The sequence below is a fragment of the Anolis sagrei genome, chromosome 12 (assembly GCF_037176765.1).
Source record: "Anolis sagrei isolate rAnoSag1 chromosome 12, rAnoSag1.mat, whole genome shotgun sequence".
NCBI lineage: Eukaryota > Metazoa > Chordata > Lepidosauria > Squamata > Dactyloidae > Anolis > Anolis sagrei.
In genome coordinates this window covers 1,754,012-1,779,231 of record NC_090032.1, presented here as the reverse complement: position 1 = coordinate 1,779,231, position 25,220 = coordinate 1,754,012, and the positions used below count along the sequence as shown (strand labels likewise).

General features: G+C 45.7%; 1 protein-coding gene across 1 annotated transcript in view; it reads right to left on the bottom strand.

The window, feature by feature from the left end:
- Positions 1 to 1,339: 1,339 nt before the first annotated feature.
- Positions 1,340 to 25,220, bottom strand: part of LOC132764568 (immunoglobulin superfamily DCC subclass member 3-like) — a 47,949-nt gene continuing 24,068 nt past the window's right edge. Inside the window, exons 7-14 of the mRNA XM_067472656.1 lie at positions 22,905 to 23,070; positions 21,445 to 21,695; positions 18,496 to 18,660; positions 16,554 to 16,739; positions 11,075 to 11,179; positions 7,737 to 7,866; positions 4,760 to 4,907; positions 1,340 to 2,201 (exon numbers count right to left, since the gene is read on the bottom strand). Coding sequence (XP_067328757.1) covers positions 2,109 to 2,201; positions 4,760 to 4,907; positions 7,737 to 7,866; positions 11,075 to 11,179; positions 16,554 to 16,739; positions 18,496 to 18,660; positions 21,445 to 21,695; positions 22,905 to 23,070 — 1,244 coding nt within the window. The 3' untranslated portion in view covers positions 1,340 to 2,108. The remainder of the gene's footprint in view (positions 2,202 to 4,759; positions 4,908 to 7,736; positions 7,867 to 11,074; positions 11,180 to 16,553; positions 16,740 to 18,495; positions 18,661 to 21,444; positions 21,696 to 22,904; positions 23,071 to 25,220) is intronic.

Sequence of the window (25,220 nt, the reverse complement as noted above, 5' to 3'; positions counted from 1 at the left end):
GAAGGAAGGAAGGAGGGAGGGAGGGAGGGAGGGAGGGAGGGAAAAAGAGAAGGATGAATGGAAGGAAGGGAAGGAGGGAGGGAAGAGGGAAGGAAAGACAAAAGGAAAGGGAGGGAAGGGAGAAGGAAGGAAAAAGAGAAGGAAGGACGAAAGGGAGGAAGGGAAGGAGAAAGGGAAGAAGGAGGGAAGGAAGGAAAGACAAAAGGGAAAGGAGGGAGAGAATGATAAAGGAAAGAGAGAAGGAAGGAGAAAAGGAGAGGGAAGGAAGGATAAATGGTTTGAAGAGAAGGATGGAAGGAGAAAGAACAAGGGAAGGAGGGAGGAAGGGAGGAAAAAGAGAAGGAAGGAAGAGAAGGAGGAAGGAAGGGAAGGGAGGGAAGGAGAAGGAGGGAGAGCAGGAAGGAAGGAATGACAAAACAGTGGAAGGGAAGGATGGAAGGAGAAAGAGGAAGGCAAGGGAAGGAGGAAGGAAAGAAAGAAGAAAAAACAAAAGGAAGGAGAAGGAGGAAAGGAAAGACGAAAGGGTGGAAGGGAATGGAGGGAGGAAGAAAGAAAGAGAGGGGAGGGAGGGAGGAAAGAGAGAAGGAAGGAAAGAAAAGGGAAGGAAGAAAGGAGGAAGTAGAGAGGGAATAAAGGAAAGATGAAAGGGTGGAAGGAGAAAGAGGGAGGGGAGGAAGGAGGAGAGTTTCTCTCCATATTGAGGACCCTCGTTAGAAGGGTCCTTGCCTGTTTGGGTATCCAAGAAAGAAGAGACGACATGAAGGAAATTAGAGGGGAGAAGAATGGAGTAGGGGAAGAAAAGAAGGATGCTGGTATAGAAAACATGGGGTCATTGCCCCAAAGTGGAGGCTCTTTAGTTTTAAGGGAGGTCTTGGAGGTAATTATGGTTCAGAATTGGTCATCGTTGGGACTTAGGTTCTCTAGATGTCATCAGAATGCTCAGGCATCCTCCTTTGAGGGTTGAAGGAGTGCCTGGAGCCAGAATCCAGATGAACCTTATTTGGTCCATCAACAAATATGGCGCCCCTTACAACTGAAGAGCCAAGGTAGTAGGGTTGAAGGCTCCACCAGCCATGGATGTTCTCCAAGGCCAGGCATGGTCTCCTTCCACATGGGTCCCTCCCCAACCCTCCCATTACCCAAAACTTTGAAGGCTACGTCTCCATCCACACATGGTTAAAGCTCTACATCTTTGGAAACAGTTCAGCAAACTTTTTGTGTATCATCTTAAAAAATATTTGGATAGAGACGTCATATATATAATATATATGTATATATATCAAAAAAAGACTCTGTCGGAAGCAGCGAGAGAAGCTATAGAAAAGAGGAGGTGGTGCATGAAGTGTCCCCCTGACCTCTTGTTACAGAGGAAGGTCACTGGGGTGTGGACATTCATGGGGGGGGGGTTGAGGGAAAGGGGGTACGCTGCTGCTCCCGCTTTTGGTTTGGCGTTATTTGGCATGCTGGTGCCGAGCGCCCAGGCACCGTGGGTGGGTGGGGGGCGGTCTTGGAAATGGCGTCAACCACCCCTGGAGTGGATAATGTGACTTGGTTGGGGACTAAATTTTGAATCCTCAACCTTCCCCACCGCCCTGTCCCACAGCCCCAAACCTTGTTGGGTTTGGCTCCAGTTTGGAGGGACAGGGAGGAGTGGGGTCAGCTTCCTCGTCCACCCCGAGGCAGCCATATAACAAGAGGTAGGAGGTCAACTTCCTCCATTTTTTTGGCTTCCTCTCAAAATGGCTACCCCGGGCTCTGGAGTCTTCCCATTGCCATGGAGGATGGATCCCCATTTCCCCCTCTCTGGCGGAGGTTATTTGGCAGGCCAGAGGGGCTGGCTAGGTTGAGGTAGTTTTGGTATTTGTATCAAAAATAGATAATCCGGGATCATCGGGATGGGGGGAAACAGGGAGAGGTTGGAGGGAGTGGACAAGCAAGATGGCGGCCGGACTGGAAGCTGAGCATCCGGCGAAGGTGAGGTAGATTCTTTGGAGGTTTACGGTTGAACTTCCAGGTGGGCGGTGGGGCAAGGAGAGGCCGGACCTCTACGGAACGGCCACCTCGATCCGTACGAGGCCTCGCCTGACCCCATCCCACCAGGCATTGGCTTAACCGCTGGGCTGGGACGGAGGGCAGCGCTCAATCGTCACTTCGAAATGGGGGGTGTCATGGTTGTTGCATCCCTCGGAGGACGGGGTGTTCTGTGGAAGGGAAACCAAAGCATAAACAAACTTAACCATACCTAAAATCTCCCCCCCCCCCCAAAAAAAATCATCATTTTAGGGGTGTGCAAATCTATTTTGTTTTGTTCTGTTTTCTTTTCGAATTTCAGATGCCTCCGTTCTATTTTTGGGAAGTTTCTGAAAACGAGATTAAGAGGAAGCATTCGGATTCGTAATTTGGGACCCTGAGTTCCGTTTCCGTTTCGGGAAGAATCTTCCCAAAAACAGGGGCACACGAAAACAGAACAGATTCTGTTTTTGGGAAGTTTCCGAAAACGAGATTAAGAGGAAGCATTCGGATTCGTAATTTGGAACCCTGAGTTCCGTTTCTGTTTTTGGGAAGTTTCCGAAAACGAGATTAAGAGGAAGCATTCGAATTCGTAATCTGGAACTCATTCTGTTTCAGTTTCGGAAAGAATCTTCCCAAAAACAGGGGCACACGAAAACAGAACAGATTCTGTTTTTGGGAAATTTCGGAAAACGAGAATAGGAGGAAGCATTCGGATTCGTAATTTGGAACCCTGAGTTCCATTTCTGTTTTCAGGAAGTTCCTGAAAACGAGATTAGGAGGAAGCATTCGGATTCGTAATCTGGAACCCTGAGTTCCGTTTCTGTTTCAGGAAGAATCTTCCCAAAAACAGGGGCACACGAAAACAGAACGGATTCTGTTTTCGGGAAGTTTCTGAAAACGAGATTAGGAGGAAGCATTCGGATTCGTAATTTGGGACCCTGAGTTCCATTTCCGTTTCAGGAAGAATCTTCCCAAAAACAGGGGCACACGAAAACAGAACGGATTCTGTTTTCGGGAAGTTTCCGAAAACGAGATTAGGAGGAAGCATTCGGATTCGTAGTTTGGGACCCTGAGTTCCATTTCGAGAAGAATCTTCCCGTAAACAGGGGCACACCAAAACAGAAAGGATTCAGTTTTTGGGAAGTTTCCGAAAACGAGATAAGGAGGAAGCATTCGGATTCATAATCTGGAACCCAGAGTTCCGTTTCAGTTTCGGAAAGAATCTTCCCAAAAGCAGGGGCACACGAAAACAGAACGGATTCTGTTTTCGGGAAGTTTCCGAAAACGGGATTAGGAGGAAGCATTCGGATTTGTAATTTGGGACCCTGAGTTCCATTTCCGTTTTGGGAAGAATCTTCCCAAAAACAGGGGCACACGAAAACAGAATGGATTCTGTTTTTGGGAAGTTTCCGAAAATGAGATTAGGAGGAAGCATTCGGATTCGTAATTTGGAACACCGAGTTGCTTTTCTGTTTTGGTAAGAATCTTCCCGAAAATGGGCACACGAAGACAGAGCAGATTCTGTTTTGGGGAAGTTTCCAAAAACGAGATTAGGAGGAAGCATTTGGATTCGTAATTTGGAACCCTGAGTTGCGTTTCAGTTTCGGAAAGAATCTTCCCAAAAACAGGGGCACACGAAAACAGAACGGATTCTGTTTTCGGGAAGTTTCCGAAAACAAGATTAGAAGGAAGCATTCGGATTTGTAATTTGGGACCCTGAGTTCCATTTCCGTTTTGGGAAGAATCTTCCCAAAAACAGGGGCACACGAAAACAGAATGGATTCTGTTTTCGGGAAGTTTCCAAAAACGGGATTAGGAGGAAGCATTCGGATTCGTAATTTGGGACCCTGAGTTCCGTTTCCGTTTTGGGAAGAATCTTCCTGAAAATGGGCACACGAAAACAGAGCGGATACTGTTTTTGGGAAGTTTCCGAAAACAAGATTAGCAGGAAGCATTTGGATTCGTAATCTGGAACCCAGAGTTCCGTTTCAGTTTAGGAAAGAATCTTCCCAAAAACAGGGGCACACAAAAACAGAACGGATTCTGTTTTGGGGAAGTTTCTGAAAGCGAGATTAGGAGGAAGCATTCGGATTCGTAATTTGGGACCCTGAGTTCCATTTCAGTTTCGGGAAGAATCTTCCCAAAAACGGGCACATGAAAACAGAATGGATTCTGTTTTCGGGAAGTTTCCGAAAACGAGATTAGGAGGGAACATTTGGATTCGTAATCTGGAACCCAGAGTTTCGTTTCGGGAAGAATCTTCCCGTAAACAGGGGCACACCAAAACAGAACGGATTCTGTTTTTGGGAAGTTTCCAAAAACAAGATTAGGAGGAAGCATTCGGATTCGTAAGTTGGGACCCTGAGTTCTGTTTTCGTTTCGGGAAGAATCTTCCTGAAAACAGGGGCACACAAAAACAGAACGGATTCTGTTTTTGGGAAGTTTCCGAAAACAAGATTAGGAGGAAGCATTCGGATTCCTAATTTGGAACCCTGAATCCGAAAACAGGGGCACACGAAAGCAGAACAGATTCTGTTTTCGGGAAGTTTCCGAAAACGAGATAAGGAGGAAGTTATTCGGATTCGTAATTTGGAACCGAGTTCCATTTCGGGAAGAATCTTCCCGAAAACAGGGGCGCACAAAAATGGAACGGATTCACCATGCACTCTTTCGCACACCCGTAACTTTTATCTTGCGGGTTCTCCAAGCATGCCGCCTTTTCTTTCCCACCATTCCTCGAACTCACCTGAGTGACCAGTTCCACCATTTCAGAAGGTTTTGCCCCAGTTTCGGGCTTCCGCTGGTTACGGTGGGGTTCCCGGGCCGTGGTCTGGACTAGTTCGGTTCCTTGAGGGACAGTCCAGCTCTCTTGGGTTCCCTTCTTGCAGAAGAGGCTGTAAGGAAAGCAGGGAACGAAGTTGTGGCAGGGACAGAACCATTTTGGGCACCGTGGTGATACCAAAATATGAAACATCCCTCATAAACATTTGGGAGTGAGGTGTTCGAGGTGCTCCCCAAAACAGCCTTTACTGGCCAAACGGTGTCTCCTAGAGCCAAAATTCGAGGGTTTGGAGGAGGGCAAAGGTCATGTCAGACTCCGTAAAGAGCCATATGCCCCCCACTGGATTTGATCATCATGGTCATGAAATATCCCACAGAGAAAAGGGACTCTCCTGGAAAGGTGGTGGGTCTGCTCCATGTTCTGGACAGCTTCAGCGGAGCTATCCAAGGTGCTGAATCTATTCTGGAGCTTGCCTTCACTACCTTGGAGAGTTCCTCGTAAAGTAGCCCAAGCCTTGCGTGAATTTACCTTCCAACCATCATACGCAGAGGTGTTCCAGGTTGAGTTGTGGGACAACAACAACAACAACAACAACAACAATAAATGTATTCCCCTTGTCTCCCTATGGCATGATTGATTTGTAGGATAACAACAACATCCTCAACAACAACAACAACAAAATATTCTTCTCTCCGTACAACGTGATTGATTTGTGGTATAATAACAACAACAAATGTATTCCCCTCCTCTCCCTATGGCGTGATTGATTTGTGGCATAATAACAACAACAACATCCTCAACAACAATAACAAATGCGTTCCCCTCCCCTCCCTATTGCGTGATTTGTGGGATAATAACAACAACATCAACAATTGTATTCCTCTCCCCTCCCTATGGTGTAATTGATTTGTAGGATAATAACAGCAACAACAACAACAACAAATGCATTCCCCTACTCTCCCTACGACGTGATTGATTTGTGGGAAAATAACAACAAATGTATTCCCCTCTTTTCCCTATGGCATGATTGATTTGTGGGATGATAACAACAACAACAAATACATTCCCCTCTCCTTATGACGTGATCGATTTGTGGGATAATAACAACAACATAATTATCATCGACGACAACAACAAATATATTCCCCTCCTCTCCCTATGACATGATTGATTTGTGGGATAACAACAACAACAACAACAAAAATGTATTCCCCTCCTCTCCCTATGACTTGATTTGTGATGATGATTATGTTGAAAATAATCATCATCGACAACAACAAATGCATTCCCCTCCTCTCCCTATGGTGTGATTGATTTGTGGGATAACAATAACAACAACAACAAATGTATTCCCCTCCTCTCCCTATGGTGTGATTGATTTGTGGGATAATAACAACATCAACAACAACAACAAATATATTCCCCTCCTCTCCCTATGACGTGATTGATTTGTGGGAAAATAATAACAACAACAACAAATGCATTCCCCTCCTTTCCCTATGGCGTGAATGATTTGTGGGATAATAACAACAACATTATCATCAACAACAACAACAACAAATATATTCCCCTCCTCTCCCTATGGCATGATTGATTTGTGGCATAATAATAATAATAATAACAACAACAACAAATGCATTCCCCTCCTCTCCCTATGACGTGATTTGTGGGATAATAACAACAACAGCAACAACAACAACAAATGTATAAACCTCCTCTCCCTATGGCATGATTGATTTGTGGCCTAATAACAACAACATCCTCAACAACAACAACAAATGTATTCCCCTCCTCTCCCTATGGCGTGATTGATTTGTGGGATAATAACAACATTATCATCATCAACAACAACAACAAATATATTCCCCTCCTCTCCCTATGACGTGATTTATTTGTGAGATAATAACTACATCAACAACAAATGTATTCCCCTCCTCTTCCTATGACGTGATTGATTTGTGGGATAACAACAACAAAAAATGTATTCCCCTCCTCTCCCTATGACGTGATTTGTGGGATAATAACAACAACAACAACAACAACAAATGTATTAACCTCCTCTCCCTAAGGCATGATTGATTTGTGGGATAACAACAACAACAACAAATGTATTCCCCTCCTCTCCCTATGGCGTGATTTGTGGGATAACAACAACAACAACAAATATATTCCCCTCCTCTCCCTATGGCGTGATTGATTTGTGGCATAATAACAACATCCTCAACAACAACAACAACAAATGTATTCCACTCCTCTCCCTATGATGAGATTGATTTGTGGGATAACAACAACAACAAATGTATTCCCCTTCTCTCCCTATGACGTGATTGATGTGTGGGATAATAATAATAACAACAACAAATGCATTCCCCTCCTCTCCCTATGGCGTGATTGGTTTGTGGGATAATAACAACAACATCCTCAACAACAACAACAAATGTATTCCCCTCCTCTCCCTATGACGCGATTTGTGGGATAATAACAACAACATCAATAACAACAACAACAAATATATTCCCCTCCTCTCCCTATGGCGTGACTGATTTGTGGCATAATAATAATAATAACAACAACAACAACAAATGCATTCCCCTCCTCTCCCTATGACGTGATTTGTGGGATAATAACAACCACATCAATAACAACAACAACAAATGTATTCCCCTCCTCTCCCTATGACGTGATTGATTGGTGGGATAATAACAACAACATAAACAACAACAACAAGTGTATTCCCCTCTCTCCGTATGGCGCAATACGATATTTTGACATGGAAGGGTCCAAATTGTGCTGAAATTTATAATGAGAACCACGTTCAGGGACTTCGGGGCCAAGCTCTTGTGGTCCAGGGTCTTCCATGCGCCCCCTACTATGCCCACTCTTGCCCTAGATCCATCAGCTTTGGGGAAAGTATGCAATTTTGAGCCGTATTCCTTCTTACCTCTTGCGGTAGCCAAACATCAGGAAGAGAATGCAGAATATGATGCAGGCCATGCCAATGTGGACCCCGACCACGATCCCCGCGAGAGAGCTGTCCCCCTCCTGCCCGCATTCGCACACCGAGTTGCCGTCTGAAAGAATAAACACACAATAGTTACAAGCGATGAGTGCTTCGTAGTCAAAGATAAATTTCCTTTAACACAACACAACACAAGTCAACCAATCTACTAAGATTTCGAATTTATGTTGACCCCTTGCAAACCTTGGAGGATCTCTATTTCTTGTCCATTTTTTTATTTTGTTGTCTTATCTTGAATCTGGGGAGCAGTGTGAACTTTTGAGAAAGTTACAATATTTCATCACATAATAGTCTCATTACTTTATCCCTTTAATAATGCCATGCAACTGCAATGAACGAGTCTACATTGATCATATAATGCAGTTTCAAACGAGTTGCTGAACCCGTTGACTGAAAGGTCACAGGTTTGAATCTGGGGAGCAGTGTGAACTTTTGAGAAAGTTACCATATTTCATCACATAATAGTCTCATTATTTTATCCCTTTAATAATGCCATGCAACTGCAATGAACGAGTCTACATTAATCATATAATGCAGTCTCAAACGAGTTGCTGAACTCATTGACTGAAAGGTCACAGGTTTGAATCTGGGGAGCAGTGTGAACTTTTGAGAAAGTTACCTTATTTCATCACATAATAGTCTCATTATTTTATCCCTTTAATAATGACATGCAACTGCAATGAACGAGTCTACATTGATCATATAATGCAGTTTCAGACGAGTTGCTGAACCCGTTGACTGAAAGGTCGCAGGTTTGAATCTGGGGAGCAGTGTGAACTTTTGCGAAAGTTAACATACTTCATCACATAATAGTCTCATTATTTTATCCCTTTAATAATGCCATGCAACTGCAATGAACGAGTCTACATTGATCATATAATGCAGTTTCAGATGAGTTTCTGAACCCGTTGACTGAAAGGTTGCAGGTTTGAATCTGGGGAGCAGCGTGAACTTTTGAGAAAGTTACCTTATTTCATCACATAATAGTCTCATTATTTTATCCCTTTAATAATGCCATGCAACTGCAATGAACGAGTCTACATTGATCATATAATGCAGTTTCAGATGAGTTGCTGAACCCGTTGACGGAAAGGTCGCAGGTTTGAATCTGGGGAGCAGTGTGAACTTTTGAGAAAGTTACCATACTTCATCACATAATAGTCTCATTATTTTATCCCTTTAATAATGCCATGCAACTGCAATGAACAAGTCTACATTGATCATATAATGCAGTTTCAAACGAGTTGCTGAACTCATTGACTGAAAGGTTGCAGGTTTGAATCTGGGGAGCAGCGTGAACTTTTGAGAAAGTTACAATATTTCATCACATAATAGTCTCATTATTTTATCCCTTTAATAATGCCATGCAACTGCAATGAACAAGTCTACATTGATCATATAATGCAGTTTCAGATGAGTTGCTGAACTCGTTGACTGAAAGGTCGCAGGTTTGAATCTGGGGAACAGCGTGAACTTTTGAGAAAGTTACCATATTTCATCACATAATAGTCTCATTATTTTATCCCTTTAATAATGCCATGCAACTGCCATGAACGAGTCTACATTGATCATATAATGCAGTTTCAGACGAGTTGCTGAACCCGTTGACTGAAAGGTCGCAGGTTTGAATCTGGGGAGCAGCATGAACTTTTGAGAAAGTTACCATACTTCATCACATAATAGTCTCATTATTTTACCCCTTTAATAAACCAAAAAAAGGGTGTGATGTATATGGTGTGATGTGATGAAAAAAAATCTAAAAGTAAAGGTTTTCCCCTGACATGAAGTCCAGTTGTGTCTGGCTCCGGGGACTCAGGTTCTCATCTCCATTTCTAAACTGAAGAGCCGGCGTTGTCCATAGACACCTCCAAAGTCATGTGGTCATTGGCATGACTGTATGGAGCGCTGGTCCCTTCCCGCTGGAGTGGTACCTATTTATCTACTCACATTTGCATGTTTTTGAACTGCTAGGTTGATAGAAGCTGGGGCTAACAGCGGGATGTGATGTATATTGTGTGATGGTCACAGGTTCAAATCCGGGAAGCGGGAGCTCGCCCCGCTTCCCGGATTTGAACCTGCGACCAACTGAAAAATCAGATTTTTTTAAAATCACATCACACAATTTACATCACACTCCATTTTTTGGTTTATTAAAGGGATAAAATGGTGCGACTATTATGTGATGAAATATGGTAACTTTCTCAAAAGCTCTGCTAAAAGTACCCCAACTTCCCTAAACTGCCTTTAACCAGGAGGTTCAACACAGGCAACAAATCTTCCCACCGGAGTGGTACCTATTGATCTACTCACATTTGCATGTTTTTGAACTGCTAGGTTGGCAGAAGCTGGGGCTAACAGCGGGAGCTCACCCCACGCCCCGGATTTGAACCTACGACCCACTGAAAAATCAGATTTTTTTCATCACAATTTACATCGCCCCTTTTTTTGGTTTATTAAAGGGATAAGATAACGAGACTATTATGTGATGAAATATGGTAACTTTCTCAAAAGCTCTGCTAAAAGTACCCCAACTTCCCTAAACCATCTTTAACCAGGAGGTTCAACACAGGCAACAGATCTTCCCACTGGAGTGGTACCTATTGATCTACTCACATTTGTATGTTTTTGAACTGCTAGGTTGGCAGAAGCTGGGGCTAACAGCGGGAGCTCGCCCCGCGCCCCGGACTTGAACCTGTGACCAACTGAAAAATCATCATATTTTTAAATCACAATTTACATCACACCCCTTTTTTGGTTTATTAAAGGGATAAAATAGTGCGACTATTATGTGATGAAATATGGTAACTATCTCAAAAGCTTTGCTAAAAGTACCCCAACTTCCCTAAACTGTCTTTAACCAGGAGGTACAACACAGTCAACAAATCCACAATTTACATCACACCCCTTTTTTGGTTTATTAAAGGGATAAAATAGTACGACTATTATGTGATAAAATATGGTAACTTTCTCAAAAGCTTTGCTAAAAGTACCCCAATTTCCCTAAACTGCCTTTAACCAGGGGGTTCAACACAGTCAACAAATCCAACAGCTGTTCCTAAGACCTTTCTTCCCTGCAAAGCCATTGAAGGAGCTGATTTCGAATCCACGATTTCGAATCATTTTATCACGCCACAAATAACTATGCCATCCAAATGCAAAGGTCTTATTATTTTTCAGTAGAATCCAGTTTTTCAAGCAGACTAAGGTGTGCATCTACTGCCTGATCCTTTGGGACCAAAAAATACGTTTCAAATCCTTACCCAGCCTCTCCGAATTCTCCTTAAGCGAGACGAACCGGATGCTGCTGTTCCCATCCCCGTTCCCATTGAAGGCCTGGAGTTTGATCTCGTAAGTTGCGGACGGCTCTGTTGGGATACAAAATAGGATTACCACACAAAAAAAATGCAACAATGGTCCATCACAACCCATGACCTGCAGGCTTGACACCACACCACGCACTCTTTCCAAGGCATTTTAAGGAGGCTTCCCCACTTCCAGGTGAGGAAGAGCAATGACATCATGGAGCTATCCTCCCTGGGCTTCCTTAAAAAAACCATCTTTTTTCCTTGCACATTTCAATCTCCTTTTGCTTTGGGTTTAAGGGCTTCCTTTAAAAAGCCATCTTTTTAAAGGAAGAATTACCACACTTGCAAAACAAAATGCAGTAAGGGTCCATCGCAACCCATGACCTGCAGGCTTCACACCACACCACACCACACACTCTTTCAAGGGATTTTAAGGAGGCTTCCCCACTTCCAGGTAAGGAAGAGCAATGACATCCTGGAGTTATCCTCCCTGGGCTTCCTTTAAAAAACCATCTTTTTTCCTTGCACATTTCAATATTCTCCTTTTGCTTTCGGTTTAAGGGCTTCCTTAAAAAAGCCATCTTTTTCCCTTGCACATTTCAATATCCTCCTTTTGCTTTGGGTTTAATGCTTCCCTGCAACTGTTTCTACTCTAGAGGAGAGGCGCTACAGGCAGGCGAGCACACTTGCTCTCCCGGGCCTGCACCACACCACACCACGCACTCTTTCCAAGGCATTTTAAGGAGGCTTCCCCACTTCCAGGTAATGACATCCTGGAGCTATCCTCCCTGGGCTTCCTTAAAAAAACCATCTTTTTTCCATGCACATTTCAATATCCTCCTTTTGCTTTTGGTTTAATGCTTCCTTGCAGCTGTTTCTACTCTAGAGGAGAGGCGCTACAGGCAGGCGAGCGCACTTGCTCTCCCGGGCCTGCACCACACCACACCACGCACTCTTTCCAAGGCATTTTAAGGAGGCTTCCCCACTTCCAGGTAATGACATCCTGGAGCTATCTTCCCTGGACTTCCTTAAGAAAACCATGTTTTTTCCTTGCACATTTCAGTCTCCTCCTTTGGCTTTCAGTTTAATGCTTCCTTGCAGCTGATTCTACTCTAGAGGAGAGGCGCTACAGGCAGGCGAGCACACTTGGTCTCCTGGGCCTGCACCACACCATACCACGCACTCTTTCCAAGGCATTTTAAGGAGGCTTCCCTACTTCCAGGTAAGGAAGAGCAATGACATCCTGGAGCTATCCTCCCTGGGCTTCCTTAAGAAAACCATATTTTTTCCTGGCACATTTCAATCTCCTCCTTTTGCTTTGGGTTTAATGCTTCCTTGCAGCTGATTCTACTCTAGAGGAGAGGCGCTATAGGCAGGTGAGCGCACTTGCTCTCCCGGGCCTGCACCACACCACACCACACACTCTTTCCAAGGCATTTTAAGGAGTCTTCCCCACTTCCAGGTAATGACATCCTGGAGTTATCCCTCTGGGCTTCCTTAAAAAAACCATCTTTTTTCCTGGCATGTTTCAATCTCCTCCTTTTGCTTTGGGTTTAATGCTTCCTTGCAGCTGATTCTACTCTAGAGGAGAGGCGCTACAGGCAGGCGAGCACACTTGGTCTCCTGGGCCTGCACCACACCATACCACGCACTCTTTCCAAGGCATTTTAAGGAGGCTTCCCTACTTCCAGGTAAGGAAGAGCAATGACATCCTGGAGCTATCCTCCCTGGGCTTCCTTAAGAAAACCATATTTTTTCCTGGCACATTTCAATCTCCTCCTTTTGCTTTGGGTTTAATGCTTCCTTGCAGCTGATTCTACTCTAGAGGAGAGGCGCTATAGGCAGGTGAGCGCACTTGCTCTCCCGGGCCTGCACCACACCACACCACACACTCTTTCCAAGGCATTTTAAGGAGTCTTCCCCACTTCCAGGTAATGACATCCTGGAGTTATCCCTCTGGGCTTCCTTAAAAAAACCATCTTTTTTCCTGGCATGTTTCAATCTCCTCCTTTTGCTTTGGGTTTAATCCTTCCTTGCAGCTGTTTCTACTCTAGAGGAGAGGCGCTACAGGCAGGCGAGCGCACTTGCTCTCCCGGGCCTGCACCACACCATACCACGCACTCTTTCCAAGGCATATTAAGGAGGCTTCCCCACTTCCAGCTAATGACATCCTGGAGCTATCCTCCCTGGGCTTCCTTAAGAAAACCATCTTTTTTCCTGGCACATTTCAATATCCTCCTTTTGCTTTGGGTTTAATGCTTCCTTGCAGCTGTTTCTACTCTAGAGGAGAGACGCTACAGGCAGGCGAGCACACTTGGTCTCCTGGGCCTGCACCACACCACACCACGCACTCGTTCCAAGGCATTTTAAGGAGGCTTCCCCACTTCCAGGTAACGACATCCTGGGGCTATCCTCCCTGGGCTTCCTTAAGAAAACCATCTTTTTTCCTGGCGCATTTCAATCTCCTTTTGCTTTCGGTTTAATGTTTCCTTGAAGTGGTTTCTACTCTCTACTCTAGAGGAGAGGTAACTGGTAGTTCTTTGAGCTCTGCAAGTGCAGCATTTTTCTGAATGAAGCACATAGTGTTCGAGGACCGGGACATCCGTAGGGATACCAAGGTGCTTGTTTATAAATCTGTTGTCCTCCCAATGCTTCTATATGCCTGCGAAACGTGGACTATCATAGAATCAAAGAGTTGGAAGAGACCTCAAGGGCCATCCAGTCCAACCCCCTGCCAAGAAGCAGGAATATTGCATTCAAATCACCCCTGACAGATGGCCATCCAGCCTCTGTTTAAAAGCCTCCAAAGAAGGAGCCTCCACCACACTCCAGGGCAGAGAGTTCCAGTGCAACTCCTGGAACGATTCCAGCAGCATTGCCTCTGAAAAATCCTCCAAATGTCTTGGAAAGACAGGCAGACAAATGTCGGTGTGCTGGAAGAAGCAAAGACCACTAGCATTGAAGCGATGCTCCTACATCATCAACTTTGCTGGACCGGCCACATCGCGCTCTAGCTGGAGTTCAGCTGTGACCAGCAGTGCTGTAGAATTTGAAGAGGCACGAATGAAGGGCGAAAGAGAGAATCATGCCAAGAGGAAGACACATCAAGCCAACCCTGAAAACCTGGAAACCGTTGGTCTCACTGTGGGAGAATGTGCAGGTCAAGGATAGGGCTCCACAGTCACCTACGGACGCACCGCCAGGACACCAGACTTGGAGGACAATCTTACTTGGACAACGAGGGATCACCTAGGAGTTTTCAAGGAATTAGGATTTTCTTTTTGTTTGATGGAATTAATTTTTGTTAAAGATTGAACTATGATGCCGAAAAGCAGAAGAGGAGCCGAGATGGGCTCCCGCTTGTTTTCGTTGCGGGCGGATTTTCGTACCGTTACGTGCTCCCGAAGGTGCCGAAGGAAAACAGGACCGTGCACAAGCCTAATTGCTATCACTTTGTACTGTTTGGGTTCGGAAATATGATGCACCCATTTCTGGATCAAAATATCGATCCGTATAAATGGAAAAGCCTTCCAGTCTTCAAGGAGTAAGGGACACCGGATAGCCTTGGAAGAGATACGTTCTCTAGTCCACAAACAAGAGACGATTTGCAACCAAAGGAGAGAAAAATTAGTGAAAATGTCAGACGCAAAGCTGCCACTAGGGGGCAGCAATGCACCTCAAGAAAAAGTGTAAAGGAAAGGGACCGGAGACGCTAGAAGTTCCAACTTTCAACTTTAGGGGAACTACATTGCACCAAAAATGCTATATTGGAGGAGGGAACTAGCAAAATCATCTCTGCTTCTTCCTCACCTACGAAAACTCAATGAGTCACCACATGTCAATGGATGACTTGAAAGCACTCATGTTGAGAGTCCAGAGAAGAAGAGTTCAGCAAGCAATCATGTTCTTCCGATCCTTCTCCTTACACTCATTTCTCATCTAAGTGTTGGATTGTTCATCCCATTGAATAGGGTGTTTGCTCAGGATGGATAATGTAGCACATGAGGGAACACAATTGTGATCAAGGCAACCTCCTTGGGGTCCCTCAGAAGATGTTAGGGATGGACCTTGGACCTTCAAGGGCCTTTCCTTCTGAAAGTGCAAGAGGCTCACCCAAGTCTCCATAGACGAAGGAGTTGGAGGTGCCAGACAAGAGCTGGGGCCCCTTGGGGTTCCTCAGAAGATGTTAACAGAAGGCCTTAGAGATGGACCGTCAAGGACCTTGCCTTCTGGAAGTACAAGAGGCTCACTCAAGACTCCATAGACGAAGGAGTTGGAGGTGCCGGGCAAGAGCTTGGGGTTCCTCAGAAGAGGTTAACTGAAGGCCTTAGGGGTGGACCTTGGACCTTCAAGGACCTTTCCTTCTGGAAGTACAAGAGGCTCACCCAAGACATGAAAGAGTTGGAGGTGCTGGGCAAGAGCTGGGGCCCCTTGGGGTTCCTCATAAGATGTTAGAAATGGACCTTGGACCTTCAAGGGCAAGGGTCTCACCCAAGACTCCATAGATGAAGGAGTTGGAGGTGCTGGGCAAGAGCTTGGGGTTCCTCAGAAGAGGTTAACTGAAGGCCTTAGGGGTGGACCTTGGACCTTCAAGGACCTTTCCTTCTGGAAGTGCAAGACACTCACCTAAGTCTCCATAGATGAAGGAGTTGGAGATGCCAGGGAAGAGTTGGGGTTCCTCAGAAGATGTTAATGGAAGGCCTTAAGGATGGACCTTGGACCTTCAAGGACCTTTCCTTCTGGAAGTGCAAGAAACTCACCTAAGTCTCCATAGATGAAGGGAGGTGCCATGCAAGAGCTGGGACCCTTGGGGTTCCTCAGAAGATGTTAATGGAAGGTCTTAGGGATGGACCTTGGACCTTCAAGGACCTTTCCTTCTGGAAGTGCAAGAGACTCACCTAAGTCTCCATAGATGAAGGAGTTGGAGATGCCAGGGAAGAGTTGGGGTTCCTCAGAAGATGTTAATGGAAGGCCTTAAGGATGGACCTTGGACCTTCAATGGCCTTTCCTTCTGGAAGTGCAAGAAACTCACCTAAGTCTCCATAGATGAAGGAGTTGGAGATGCCAGGGAAGAGTTGGGGTTCCTCAGAAGATGTTAATGGAAGGCCTTAAGGATGGACCTTGGACCTTCAAGGACCTTTCCTTCTGGAAGTGCAAGAGACTCACCAAAGTCTCCATAGATGAAGGAGTTGGAGATGCCAGGGAAGAGTTGGGGTTCCTCAGAAGATGTTAATGGAAGGCCTTAAGGATGGACCTTGGACCTTCAAGGACCTTTCCTTCTGGAAGTGCAAGAGACTCACCAAAGTCTCCATAGATGAAGGAGTTGGAGATGCCAGGGAAGAGTTGGGGTTCCTCAGAAGATGTTAATGGAAGGCCTTAAGGATGGACCTTGGACCTTCAAGGACCTTTCCTTCTGGAAGTGCAAGAAACTCACCTAAGTCTCCATAGATGAAGGAGTTGGAGGTGCCGGGCAAGAGCTGGGGCCCCTCGAAATGAGCGCCGGGCAGTTTCCGGAGGTAAAGCTTGAAACCCTCGATGCGGCCAGAAGCGGGCAGCTCCCAGAAGGCCTGGATGGAGCTGGTGTTCAAGACCTTGGTGAAGAAACCCAACGCTGCAGGGACTGAAGAGGAGATACTTATTTTAGTTTGGGAAGCTGGGAAGGAGAGCATCTGAAGTGCTTCTTCTATCCTTTACCTGCCCAGAACCTAAGTCCCCTTCCTGTGGACAAAAAACTAGAGATCCCCATCCAACCATTGGGCAATTTCGAAGAGTTCCAACCTTCCTCCCCTCAAAAAGAACCTTTCCAAGCTCAGATCTCTTCTGAGAGACCCACATTTGAACCCCTCACAAGGGTACTGCTTTGAGCCTTGAGACCATAGTCACATTGTCTCAGCTCGAGGAGACCTTACGATAAGTCCACTTAGGATGACCGTAAGCCACAAACAGCCTCAACACAACAACAGTTGCACATAGCCTTCAATAATTGAACCTCCAGACAGCGTTTCTCAACATCATGAAGGATCAATCTGGGTTGCTGTGAGTTTTCTGGACTGTATGGCCGCATTCCATGGTCTCCTGATGTTTCACCTGCATCTGTGGGTGGCTTGTTCAGAAGTTCTGTTGTTAGTGAGGCAAGTGGAGTGTGTATATATATATATATATGTATGTATATTTATATATATCTGAATGTCCAGGGTGGGAGTTTCAAACGGACAAGGGTTCTTTCCCCCATCCTGGACATTCCATAGATCAGTGTTTCTCAGCCTAGGGGTCAGGACCCCCTGGGGGGGGTCACGAGTGGGTGTCAGAGGGGTCGCTGAAGACCGTCAGAATATACAATGTTTTCTGTTGGTCATGGGGGTTCTGTGTGGGAAGTTTGGCCCAATTCTATCATTGATGGGGTTCAGAATGCTCTTTGATTGTAGGTGAACTATAAATCCCAGCAACTACAACTCCCAAATGTCAAGGTTTATTTCCCCCAAACTCCACCAGAGTTCACATTTGGGCATATGGAGTATTCACGCCAAGTTTGGTCCAGATTGATTATGGTTTGAGTCCACAGTGCTCTCTGGATGTAGGTGAACTACAGCTCCCAAACTCAAGGCCAATGCCCACCAAACCATTCTAGCATTTTCTGTTGGTCATGGGAGTTCTATGTGCTAAGTCTGGCTCAATTCCATTGTTGGTGGAGTTCAGAATGCTCTTTGATTGTAGGTGAACTACAAATTCCAGCAACTACAACTCCCAAATGACAAAATCAATCCCCCCCCTCCAACCCCACCAGTATTCAAATGTGGGTGTATTGGATCTTTGTGCCAAATTTGGTCCAGTGAATGAAAATACATCCTGCAGATCAGATATTTACATTACGATTCATAACAGTAGCAAAATTACAGTTATTAAGTAGCAACAAAAATAATAATTTTATGGTTGGGGGGTTAACCCCAGCATGAGGAACTGTATTAAGGGGTCATGGCATTAAGAAGGTTGAGAAACACTGCCATAGATATATATGCACTCCACTTGCCTCACTAGCAACGGAACTTCCGAAAGTGCCCAGCCACAGATGCAGGTGAAACATCAGGAGGGAACGCTATTGGGACATGGCCATACAGCCTGAAACACTCATAGCAACCCAGTGATTCTGGACATGAAAGCCTTCGACAACACAAGGATCAATTTCTTGATATCTCAACCAAATCGGACAGATTTTGGGAAATGGTAGAAACACTTGAAATGCATCTCAACTAGATCCTCCATTTCAGAATGTATCTCTACAAGTCTCAAGACCAGGGTTCAATTCCCGCTTTCGGATTGGTGTGATAGCAGAATATCCTTAGTCTTTGGGGGCCCCTCCCATTCTGCGATGGACTCACTGCTGCCCAGGGTGGTGGCCAAGATGGGCTGGGAGTCCTGGCTGGCCCCCAAAGGAGAGTAGGCCTTCAGGTAGATGGAGTAGGTGGTGGACGGCTCCAGGTTGGTGAAGACGTGCTGGAAGGTCGTCTTGCTGACCGCCTCTTGCAGTTCGCGGCTGTCCGATTCTAAGAAATGGACGAGAAGGAAGCAAGGTCAATAACAACGTTGGCCGGACGGTTCAGAAGGGAGTGCCGGATCCCTTTGCCCGTCTTCCGAAAAAGCAAACCTGCAAAGGTAGTCGGCCCCTCCTTATCCTCAGATCCCCCTAATTCATAGCTCGGAAATATCTTTCTAAATATTTGGACGAACCCAGAGGGTGATTCTCACCAATGCTTCCTCTTCACCCTGGAAAGAAGTGACGAGTGGAGTGCCACAAGCAGGGATCCCCCCTGGGCCCGGTCCTGTTCAACATCTTTATTAACGACTTAGATGAAGGGCTAGAAGGCAGGATCATCAAGTTTGCAGACGACACCAAATTGGGAGGGATAGCCAATAGTCCAGAGAACAGGAGCAGAATTCAAAGGGATCTTGACAGATTAGAGAGATGGGCCAAAACTAACAAAATGAAGTTCAACAGGGACAAATGCAAGATACTCCACTTTGGCAGGAAAAACGAAATGCAAAGAGACAGAATGGGGGACAATGCCTGGCTCGAGAGCAGTACGTGTGAAAAAGATCTTGGAGTCCTCGTGGGGAGGAAGGGGAACGTGAGCCAGGAATGTGATGTGGCGGCAAAAAAAGCCAATGGGATTTTGGCCTGCATCAAGAGGAGCATAGTGTCTAGATCTAAGGAAGTAATGCTACCCCTCTATTCTGCTTTGGTTAGACCACATCTGGAATATTGTGTCCAATTCTGGGCACCACAATTCAAGAGAGAGATTGACAAGCTGGAATGTGTCCAGAGGAGGGCGACTAAAATGATCAAGGGTCTGGAGAACAAGCCCTATGAGGAGCGGCTTAAGGAGCTGGGCATGTTTAGCCTGAAGAAGAGAAGGCTGAGAGGGGATATGATAGCCATGTATAAATATGTGAGAGGAAGCCACAGGGAGGAGGAGGGAGCTTCCTTTCTGCTTCCTTGGAGACTAGGACGCAATGGAACAATGGCTTCAAACTACAAGAGAGGAGATTCCATCTGAACATGAGGAAGAACTTCCTGACTGTGAGAGCCATTCAGCAGTGGAACTCTCTGCCCCAGAGTGTGGTGGAGGCTCCTTCTTTAGAAGCTTTAAAACAGAGGCTGGATGGCCATCTGTCAGGGGTGCTTTGAATTAGATTTTCCTGCTTCTTGGCAGAATGGGGTTGGACTGGATGGCCCATGAGGTCTCTTCCAACTCTTTGATTCTATGAAAATTCTCCAAAGCAACCGTTGAATTTGCCATTTGGTATACTAGGCACCGTGGGGCATCCAATGGGTGTTGGTACCCCAAACAGAACCCCAGCTGGCACCAAAATGGAAAGAAATTATTTTGGAACTCAATGTTACACCAAAAGCTCACGGTAGTGAGACACAAAATTGCAGCGCTAAAGCAGATTCATATATTCAAGTGTCCTTGCGCTGGTACGGCTGTACCAAAAGCTCCAACTTCCTTTTCTTTCTTTGAGTGTTTGCATGGATTCCAAAGTTCCATGCATTTTGCGATAAGGTGGCTTCCCTTGGTTTGCAATTATAGGACCAATGACCCATCAGTCATTGTTAAGTTCTGGTTCCGCCCCTTTCCCCAGGGCTCTGGGAGGAGAGGGAGCCATTTTGGGTCAGTCTTGCATTGGAAAGCTTAGCTACAGGACGTGGATTAGCTCCACCTGTAGAGAAACTTGGTTTCTTATGAAATTCTGGTTGAAAACAGTTCCAAAGGACTCCAGCTGGAGAACCTACCAAGCCTTGACTGGTAGGTCTACTCGGGACCCAAGAAGCAGTTTGGAGCCGGGAGTAGAGCCCACACCAGCAAAGTTTAGAAAGTAGATTGCCCAAGGGAGGGTTAAAAAGGGTTTTCCTCTTAAAGAGAAGGAACAGTTCACGAAGCCAGTTGCCTGTCCCTTGTGGACAAGATTAAGAAAGCCACCGGTTGATTCAAAGCCTTGAAGCATTTGTTTAACTCGTTGAAGATCTAAGAAGTATTTGATTGTTTGTTGAAGTATTAAGAAATAATAAAGGACTTTGTTAAACCTTTAAAGACTCTGTATAGGAAAATCCTTAGGGCCTCTCACTCGAGGCACCCCAGCTTCCCGCTGGGCACAAAGAGCTCGTCCTGTTCAAAAGCCAAATGCTATAGGCCCAGCATGTGACAGCACAGTCCTATCTTGTATGTTTGTGTGTGTGTGTTAGACAGAAATGGGACCATGGTAATGACTGTGTATGTCATGATGCAATACCTAAGGTGGTGTAGTAATGGCTGAGTCATATCCATTGAGAGTTACTTACTGACAACCTACCAGCAGGTGGCTATACAAGGAGGATGAAAGGATCCACCTTTCTCTCTCCTGTGTGACTCAGTGCGAGTATCTACCTATGTTGTCTATGACGATGTGATGACTCTAATTGTTTGCAAGCACAAGGAAAGTGGCTCTGTGTATCCTGTTTATTCATTGCAAATTGTCCTGGTTGAAATTCATTTTGTTGGTTTTGCTAATCAGCTCTCTAATCTGTTGAGGTCATTTTGCATCCTGATCCTGTCCCCTGGGGTATTAGCCACCCCTAATTTAGTGTCATCTGCAAACATGATAAGACACAGGCTCTCTAAACCTTCATCCAAGTCATTACTGGGCCCAGAACCGAATTCTGCGGCACATTGGTAGTCACTTCTTTCAGGATTGGGTTTGGTCACCAAAACCACTGGGCCCAGAACCGATTCCTGCGGCACATTGGTAGTCACTTCTTTCCACGATCGGGTTCGGTCACCGAAACCACTCACCTCCTGCTTTTCGGATGTGGAGGACGTATCCGATGATGGCCTCGGTCACCTCCATGGGGGGCTCCATCCAGGAGACCTGGATGGAGGTAGTGGACAAAGCCGTGGCCTGGACGCCTTCAGGGGAGCGAGGCAACTCTTTGGACAGGGCCACTGCTAGCCGGGCACTGGCCTGGTTGGTGCCGGCGCTGTTCTCCGCGATGCACTGATAGATGGCCTCGTCGGCCGAGGTGATCCGCTGGATCATCAGGGTGCTGCAAGAAACGAGACAAAGAAGACTTTATTTGCTTTGCTCATTTTATGGTTGGGGGTCACCACAACATGAGGAACCATATTTATGGGTCACAGTGTTAGAAAGGTTGAGAACCATTGCTCTATAAGGAGGATGAAAGAATCCATCTTTCTCTCTCCTGTGTGACTCAGTGCAAGTATCAGCCTATGTTGTGTCCAGTATCTGCCTATGTTGTGTTGTGTCTAGTCCATCTTTCTCTCTCCTGTGTAACTCAATGTGAGTATCGGCCTATGTTGTGTCCAGTATCCGCCTATGTTGTGTTGTGTCTAGTCCATCTTTCTCTCTCCTGTGTAACTCAATGTGAGTATCTGCCTATCTGCCTGGGTTGTGTTGTGTCTAGTCCATCTTTCTCTCTCCTGTGTAACTCAATGTGAGTATCTGCCTATCTGCCTGGGTTGTGTTGTGTCTAGTCCATCTTTCTGTCTCCTGTGTAACTCAATGTGAGTATCGGCCTATGTTGTGTCCAGTATCCGCCTATGTTGTGTTGTGTCTAGTCCATCTTTCTCTCTCCTGTGTAACTCAATGTGAGTATCTGCCTATCTGCCTGGGTTGTGTTGTGTCTAGTCCATCTTTCTCTCTCCTGTGTAACTCAATGTATTTGCCTATGTTGTGTCCAGTATCTGCCTAGGTTGTGTTGTGTTTAGTCCATCTTTCTCCTGTGTGACTCAATGTGAGTATCTGCCTGGGTTGTGTTGTGTCTAGTCCATCTTTCCCTCTCCTGTGTGACTCAATGTGAGTATCTGCCTATGTTGTGTTGTGTCTAGTCCATCTTTCTCCTGTGTGACTCAATGTATCTGCCTATGTTGTGTCTAGTCCATCTTTCTCTCTCCTGTGTGAGTCAATGTGAGTGTCTGCCTATGTTGTGTCCAGTATCTGCCTAGGTTGTGTTGTGTCTAGTCCATCTTTCTCTCTCCTGTGTGAGTCAATGTGAGTATCTGCCTATGCTGTGTCCACTATCTGCCTATGTTGTGTTGTGTCTAGTCCAGTGGTTCTCAACCTGCGAGTCCCCAGATGTTTTGGCCTTCAACTCCCAGAAATCCTAAAAGCTGAAGACCCACAGGTTGACAACCACTGATCTACTCCAACCGTGGTAGAAATCCGTGCCTTACGTGGGGTCAAACGTCATCCAATCTACAGTTAGACTCAACCTAAAGTTGCTCCCTGCTCTCACCTGTTGTTGTGGGTGAGCTTGACGTTCTCTCCCGGCGCCAGGACTTTGCCGTTCTTCAGCCAAATCAGGTGAGGTTCGGGCACACCTTGGGCCACGCAGGTGAAGATGGCGCTCCCACCAGGCGGCTTGGAGATGGACTGGGGCCACTGCACGAATTCAGGTGGCGCTACAGAAGAGGAGGAAGAAGAAGATTGGCATTTCATCAAAGTGTAGGACAGAAGTGGACGTTTCAAAGGGTATTCCTCTATGCTGATGATTGTGCCATCACCACCCAAGCAGGGAGCTTTGAAATGGTTGAACAGAAGCTCTCCGAAGCTTGAGGTGCTCTTACTGCCTATTACAGGGGAAACCAGCTGGTTCCTAATGTTTAACATTCACACAAATAACCAGCCACTTCCAGAAGGGACAGATAATTTAATCTATGCTGATGATCGGGCCATCACCACCCAAGCAGGGAGCTTTGAAATGGTTGAACAGAAGCTCTCTGAAGCTTGAGGTGCTCTTACTGCCTATTACAGGGGAAACCAGCTGATTCCTAATCTTCCCATTCTCTGATAATGGAGTCCTACATATAGAGAGAGAGCTTCATCTATGCCGATGATCATGCCATCACCGCCCAAGCAGGGAGCTTTGAAATGGTTGAACAGAAGATCTCCGACGCTTGAGGTGCTCTTACTGCCTGTTACAGGGAAGACCAGCTGATTCCTAATCTTCTCTTTCGCTAATAATGGACTCCTATATATATAGAGAGAGAGAAAGTTCCATCTATGCTGATGATTGTGCCATCACCACCCAAGCAGGGAGCTTTGAAATGGTTGAACAGAAGCTCTCTGAAGCTTGAGGTGCTCTTACTGCCTCTTACAGGGAAAACCAGCTGATTCCTAATCTTCCCATTCTCTGATAATGGAGTCCTGCATATATAGAGAGAGAGCTTCATCTATGCCGATGATCATGCCTTCACCGCCCAAGCAGGGAGCTTTGAAATGGTTGAACAGAAGCTCTCTGAAGCTTGAGGTGCTCTTACTGCCTGTTACAGGGAAGACCAGCTGATTCCTAATCTTCTCTTTCGCTAATAATGGTCTCCTATATATATATAGAGAGAGAGAGTTCCATCTATGCTGATGATTGTGCCATCACCACCCAAGCAGGGAGCTTTGAAGCGGTTGAACTCAAGCTCTCTGACGCTTTAGGTGACCTTACTGCCTATTCCAGGGGAAACCAGTTGATTCCTAATCCATATAAAATGCAGACGTGTGCTTTTCATCTCAAGCTCTGAGGATGACCTGGGAAGGAATCCCACTGGAGCATTGCAGCACACCCAAAGACCTGGGAGTCACTCTGGGCCATGCTCTGACCTACAAGAAGCACTGCTTGACTATCAACAAAAAGTGGGCGCTAGAAATAACATTGTACGAAAGCTGACCTTTATATCCTGGGGATCACAACCAGACACAGTGACGGCATCTGCCCTTGCGCTTTGCTACTCTGCTGCTGAATATGCATGCCCAGTGTAGCACGCATCACAACACATTAAAACAGTGGACATGGCTCTTAGTGAGACATGCCGCAGTATTACAGGATGTCTACACTCAACACAGCTGGATAAATTACACTGTTTAGCCCAGTGTTTCTCAACCTTCCTAATGCCGTGACCCCTTAATACAGTTCCTCATGTTGTGGTGACCCCCAACCATAAAATTATTTTCGTTGCTAAGTCATAACTGTAATGTTACTATTGTTATGAATCGTAATGTAAATATCTGATATACATGATGTATTTTCATTCACTGGACCAAATTTGGCACAAATACCCAATATACCCGATTCGAATACTGGTGGGGTTGAGGGGGGGGGGGGATTGATTTTGTAATTTGGGAGTTGTAGTTGCTGGGATTTATCGTTCACCTACAATCAAAGAGCATTCTGAACTCCACAAATGATGGAATTGAACCAAACTAGAAATAACACAAAAGCTGACCTTTACAACCTGGGGATCGCAACCAGACACAGCGACGGCATCTGCCCTTGTGCTTTGCTACTCTGCTGCTGAATACGCATGCCCAGTGTAGAACGCATCACAACACATTAAAATACCCGATTCGAATACTGGTGGGGTTGGGGGGGGGGATTGATTTTGTAATTTGGGAGTTGTAGTTTCTGGGATTTATAGTTCACCTACAATCAAAAAGCATTCCGAACTCCACCAATAATGGATTTGAACCAAACTTGGCACACAGAACTCCCATGACCAACAGAAAATACTGGAAGGGTTTGGTGGGCAGTGTCCTTTGGTTTTGGAGTTGTAGTTCTACATCC